We start from the raw sequence: 6,356 nt of genomic DNA, 5'->3' as shown, positions 1-6,356 counted from the left end.
ATTCACTTAGGGACCATAATTAAAATATATTTTTTTCCAATAACTCCATGCTCGCTTGAAAAATAGTATAGTATTATATACTATATATATATAGTATGTGAAGTATCATGACAATTAAATACTTAGGTAAAGTACAGTACTTTAAAAGGTCTTAAACTCAAGACCAAAACATTTAGAGACTAGAGAAATGACCTGTTAAACTTAGACAACAAACGATATTTACAATAACAGAGAAACATTTTATTTGCATTATTTGGCATTCAGAAGAACAGTTTTTCCTAAAATAGAGCATCTTCTGTGAAGTTAATTCCATATAACAAAAGATTAGTCCTGAAACACAGGCTCAACTCATACAGTACTGGCAACAGAGAACACTTACACTTTGTAGTCAAACTAACACCTGTGCTGCATGTTAAAGAAAATATTGTAATTACTTAACAGTGTGATCTTATGGCTGTTATCATGTGGCACAGCGATAGCAGCAGTAACATTCATGTGGGTTTTTAGGTTTATAATATTTGCACAATGGTTTTACCTATGCGGTTTAAAGGCCAAAGTCGACATTGATATTTATTGGTTTTACTGCCCAAAGAAAGATAATCGTTCAATGTATTTTAAGAGTTGAATAGAGTGATGCAGGAGTCCTAAAACCCAGAGATTAGTTAGCATTTCAAGTTCCCTCGTCTCAACTGCTTTAGAAGCATGAAATAAGCTCTACACCATAAAGCATGTCGGTAAATAACCACTGGTGAACATATGAAGCGTCAATGCGTCTAAAAAAACAGCAGTTGCTAACAAGTGACTACATGAGACGACTGAACTGATGAACGAGATTACGCAAGAAATTAGCCGGCGTTAGCGACAGAGCTCATTTACTGCAATAATCCGAGATCCAATGGAAAAAACCCAACGAGTTTTGTTGAGGGAGCGATGCTAACTTGTGGTTTGTTCTACGAAAATAAGTCATCGCTGCACCGCTCTATTGTTGAAAGCAAAATCTAACATCAAAAAATGCACAACAAGGTGAAACGTAGCTTTTTTTGTTCAAATGATCTGAAGAATTTTAGCAGCTTAACAAGGCAGGGTGACAAATCCTCCCACAACACGCTGGAATGATCTCTGTTTTTAGACATCTGGTGTAAAAATATACGGAGCTGTGGTCGAGAGGGACCCTCACATCTGAATCTTTAATCAAAGCCCCCTCTATACCTTTTACCGACTACAGCTATGACGCTCCAGAACATGAACAACTTCACATAGGGGCTGTAAAAGTGCTTTGGATCTATTTTCCGTTAGCCTTTAGGGGTAAAAACGTGGGGGTCTAGTCCCTGCTGCGGGGGCTGTGAGGAGCCGGGGCCCCCTCCACCGGGGCCGAGCTGGGGACGGAGAGCAGCTGCCCGGCGTGGATGCGCTCGTTGACGCGCAGCTGGCAGCCGTCCTGCAGCATGCGCAGGGCGATCCGGGCGATGTTCTTGGAGTCGTCCAGCCCGGAGTGAGGGCGGCCCTCGTACTTCAGACCCAGCTTCTCCAGCATGGTGCTGAGCTTCGTCTGCGTGCGCGGGACCTGTGAGCCGGGGGGGTTAAATTAGCTCAAATGTAAGACTTAAATAGTGTACGCATCTCATATTTTATTCCCTTTGAAAGCATCTCTAAGGACAACCTAGAACTATATTATGACATGGCATTTTGAATGACATACCATATTACAATTTTGAAGTGTTTTTATGATTAACTATGATTTGACGAAAAGCAGTATTTTAGATTCTGAGATACTCTAATGATAAACTATACTATGACATAAATGCTATTTTGAATGACATACAATTACATATTGACTTTGCATTTTATTGACATACAATGACTCTAACTAACATTAACATAACATGTAATAACACTATAAAGTGCAGGGCTGTGTGCGTTTGCTAATGTTCAAATGTACATATGTGTCTGCTGTTGTTGAGGAGAGAGTTGTTAAGACAAACCATTTGAAATAACATAAGTATTTTATATAATATTGTTGTTGTTCCATGCTTTGACTGCATTCATCTCTGACCTTGTAGAAGTTCCCGTATGATTTCCTGATGTTTATCCACTTCTTTGCAAACTGAGGATATCGGATCTTGCTGAGCCGACACTGGATGTTGAGGAACTTGCTCATGTCCCAGGCCCTGCAAAGTAAGTGTGTAAGTAGCGTAAATGGAAGAGGCACAAATGACGTTTGAAATTCTGCAGCGTTACTGAACTCAAACGTACCCGTCGGTCAGGATGGCGTACTTGTACTTTGTCCCGAGCTCCCTCTCCTGAAGCCAGTCGACGACCCGCTGAAGAACGGCAGGAAACACGTCTGCTTCTTCCACCATTTTCTGCTCAACAAGACAACAACTGACACACAAACTCCTGATCACAGTAACGACACCGATTACAAAAGTACCCAACCTACCTGTGTGATTCCTGTTAGCTTCACACAAAAGTCTGAAAGCTGTGGGTTCAACTCTGGCTTCACATATTCCTGAAAGGAGTCCACCTGTAAATAATAATAAAAAACACTATTGTTGGAATTTGGATCATAGCCTTTGTGTTAATGTTGACCATTTGAAATGAAAAAAAGCAGACATATTGGCAGTCAAAAAAAGGTAAAGCGTGTACACTGTGACATTACAAACATACGATTAACATATCAAACTCCACTCACGATTTCCAAGGTGTGTGTGTTGATAAGAACCATGGGGAACTCAATGATTTCATGATGGAAATCTGACGGATTATCCTCTTCACACGTTGCTTCAAAGTCCACCACGCAGATGTAGTCGTAGTAGGTGTCGGTGGGGCTGCTCTCGGTGGAAGACTGCATCAGCTTCTGCTTCTTATAGTGGCTCTTCAACCTCTTCTTCATCACGTCCTTCACCCCTCTGTAGACACAGGGGACAGGAGGTTTGGGGACAGTTTTGTTGTGACACTCAGCGGCAGTCAATACAGGCTGAGTGTATGAACTGAGAATGCTGCATAGAAATAGAAATGCATTGATTTCTCTCACTGGTGTAGGGTAAGAAAGATAGGGTGTGTTTTGAAGCGTTGAAGAATCTGGCGTGAGTGTTTTATCTTCAAAGATTCAACAAAGGAAGATCCTTTATAACTGTACCGTTGGACTATAAGTAAAGTTCTGTTTATACTCTTTACATTAACACACATTTATATTTTTCTAAATCGCATGTTCTTTTAATTTGTATTAGCACGAATGTTTACACATACCACATATCATATTTTTGCATATTCCCGCCTAGCTAGCAGTTACAATGTGCATATTATTAAAAGGCATTTTTTAATATTTAAGTGTAATATTTTGGTCTTTGTATACGCGAAAGGAAAATCCTGTTTTCTTGGCAAAAACAGGATTCTGATTCTACTACCCTAAACTATATGATGTTGGTATATCAATCATACTAACATCAGTATATGAAATGTCTATATATATACTGAAAAACACAGTACGTTTGCTAGGGTTGGGAACACTAACATCCTAAATACCAAATGCCTGGGTAATAAAGAATAATAATATTACCCCTTTTAATATGAATTTAAAGTACTTTCTCTATCTGCATGTTTTATATCCTTGCTGCTGCAAAACAATGTCCCCAATGAGGATAAATAAAGTCTTATCTTAACTGTTCATCTTTACCTTGTGTCCAGCTGCAGCGCTTCTAACTTTATCCGCAGCTCGTCCTTGGTCATGCGGTTGATGTGTCCGTTAGCCAGAGAGATCTCTTTGTACACCGGGTGGCTGAAGTCGCTGCTGGACTGAGACGGGGTCACCTGAGGAGCAGACTCTCCCTCGGGACAGATCCTGCTGCAGGGCTCTGTCTGAGGAGGAATACATCAGTGGGTCCAACAATCAGAACTCAGAGCAAATATATCAAATGACTTGGGAAGCTTTCAGATCAGCTTCATGGCTCTCTCAATGTTTTGATCAAGTGGTACCGGTGTTTCCTTTACTCGTCACCAAATTGTGTTTTAAACCAGAAATTAAAGAACAACAAAAAAAAAGTCCGTTCTTGATAGATTTAGCTGCTGGTTTAAGGAGTCAGATAAATACAAAATATTCTCAACATTAACCTTATATATAGATAAAGCTACCCAGCAATATATAAAGCAAAAATAGTCCCTTATTCACCAGCTGCAACAGTAAAGTGATCTAATTTCTCTTTGGGGATTAATAAAGTAGTATTCTTTCTTCAATAGATCCTCAAAAAACGAAATCACACCATAAACGTTTAATACATTTGTTCACTGATATATTGAGTATTGAGTGAGTATTATGATAAAAAATGTTATCAAACCCTCCAATTTCATGAATATAGCAATATCAGTCAAACAATAATGGCAGTGATTGTATTCCAAATTGTATACTGTCATTTAGATTTTGAATGCAAGACTTTCTATTTTGCACTGAGCTATTACAAATGTTACTTGTTTTGGTGCAAGATCAAGGACTTTAATACCACTTTTCATTAGATGTATGTATCTTCCATTTAATGTAGTAAACTACAAACGTGTTGTAGTTTTATATAACAATATCTTTATATTGCACTAAACAGTATTTCCACATGAAGCTAATGTTCGCTGCTAGCACCAACCTTTTCATCCTCTTTTGTGTTAGACATCTTCCCGTTCACGTCCTTGGTGTGAATGTTCTCCTTGTGCTCATCCATTTATAGCGGACGTTAATCCAGAAACGAGTATTAAAAAAACAACTTTAGTTAATTTACCAGTATGAAGATAACGTTACCATCTAACGGTATGGCTTCACAGGCTAACACATGCTAACAGGATAGCATACATCTCTCTTCTTCTTCGCTGCTCTGCACTTTAAGACTCTACTTACGATACTAATGTGTTGAGTTGTAATTATTAGTTAGGTGAATAATAATTAATAATAACGCGTTTAATTGATAATATTAATATTTCAGCGCCAGTCAAACAACAGCATGAGCAACACTGAACTTTTTTTTAAGGTGGACAGTTGTGACGACTTCCGGTTTGCGCCAAAACAAACGGAAGCTCACTGTCGCCATCTATTGCAGTGGATGAAACAAGAAATGTCTAAACAAATATTTGGCATATTTTATATTTTTTAAAACATAATACTAATAATATAAATTCAGGTGGACTATTATAATATCAGGTTTATTGATATTAATACTTCAGTGGCTACAGGTATTGTTAACTGAATGAATAATACAAGATATAATGCCCAAGATATATCGAGATGTATTTCATATTAAACTGTTGTAATCCCACTTGTTTTTATTTTTGTTTGTGTACTTATATCTCTGATACGGTAAGCAAATGCCATTAAAACATCACAAATCAATATCTATAATTATTATTTATATAAAGTTGTAATAGATATTGACGTGTAATTGGAGACAATGCTCATATATGACAGCTAGATGGCAGTCTATTCCTGACTAGATAATAATTATTATAGTGTACTCACTGTATACCAGAGGTGGGAGTAAGTCCTACATGTACAAGTCTCTAGCAAGTCCCAAGACACTGTGGCGAGAGTCAAGCAAGTCAAGTCATTGCAATGCTCAGGTCAAGCAAGTCACAAGTCAAGTCATACGAAATTCTGATGAATAACCCCAGACAGTTTCCGCATTTAAATCAGTTAAAATATTGTGGTTATGAAAAGTGTAGTTTTATTTTCAACATAAACAGCAATGGAGAGTGGGGCGCTGAAATAATAACCCTATAAGTTCTAAAAGGGCTCTAAAGTGATAACAGGAGTAGGCTACAACAACACATATATTTTACATCAACATGTTAAGCCTCCTGCCCTGGCTCCCCTTCAGCAGGGTCATATTTCTCCTGTCTAAGGTGCTCCCATATGACACTGTCTCTTTGTTTTCCTAACTGTGTCTGTGCTAAAGAAATATTGCATCAAAGCCAATACAACGGAATAGTGTATGTACCGGGCGTGTGTGTGTGTGTATGTACCGGGCGTGTGCGTGTGCGCGCGCGCGCGCGCGTGTGTGTGTGTGTGTGTACAGTGCGACATTAGATTAAACGAATTTCTTTCATTTGGGAACACCCACATATACATAGCCTATATGGAGTTGGCCATATATGTGCAAATTGCTGTTCATGGTCATTTGAAAACAAATGAAAGCTTTAGCGCAAGTTCAATAAGGAAGACCTAACATGAGCCACTTACACGTCACTCTATTGCTCCCTTCCCCCCTCATTAAATACGAGGGCGTCACCCCTCAGAAGCCAATTTCTGCACAGGCTAAATTCCTTAAATACCTGCTCTTCCTCCCTGTCAGTTGTCATTTCAGGTGACTACACGCCGTGGT

The 6,356-nt window shown here is 38.8% G+C and overlaps 1 protein-coding gene across 1 annotated transcript; it reads right to left on the bottom strand.

Moving 5' to 3' along the window:
- Positions 1–218: 218 nt before the first annotated feature.
- eri1 (exoribonuclease 1) lies at positions 219–5,041 on the bottom strand. Its single transcript, XM_034075029.2, has 7 exons — positions 4,632–5,041; positions 3,677–3,858; positions 2,693–2,909; positions 2,441–2,524; positions 2,254–2,363; positions 2,054–2,168; positions 219–1,564 (listed from the first exon to the last, which is right to left on the bottom strand). The coding sequence occupies exons 1-7, from the start codon at positions 4,704–4,706 to the stop codon at positions 1,322–1,324; spliced, it is 1,026 nt and encodes a 341-aa protein (XP_033930920.1). The 5' UTR covers positions 4,707–5,041; the 3' UTR covers positions 219–1,321.
- Between the last annotated feature and the right edge of the window lie 1,315 nt (positions 5,042–6,356).

Source organism: Pseudochaenichthys georgianus, chromosome 23, assembly GCF_902827115.2.
Source record: "Pseudochaenichthys georgianus chromosome 23, fPseGeo1.2, whole genome shotgun sequence".
In the NCBI taxonomy this organism is placed as follows: domain Eukaryota; kingdom Metazoa; phylum Chordata; class Actinopteri; order Perciformes; family Channichthyidae; genus Pseudochaenichthys; species Pseudochaenichthys georgianus.
This window is presented reverse-complemented; position numbering and strand designations above follow the sequence as displayed.

What these genes read in the sequence shown, in the direction of transcription:
- eri1 (XM_034075029.2), bottom strand. Translation starts at nt 4,706, where the DNA reads ATGGATGAGCACAAGGAGAACATTCACACCAAGGACGTGAACGGGAAG. An exon ending in ACACACACACCTTGGAAATC is followed by an intron (nt 2,525 to 2,692) that starts GTGAGTGGAGTT and finishes TATTATTTACAG; the next exon opens with GTGGACTCCTTTCAGGAATA. An exon ending in CATACGGGAACTTCTACAAG is followed by an intron (nt 1,565 to 2,053) that starts GTCAGAGATGAA and finishes CCCGGCTCACAG; the next exon opens with GTCCCGCGCACGCAGACGAA.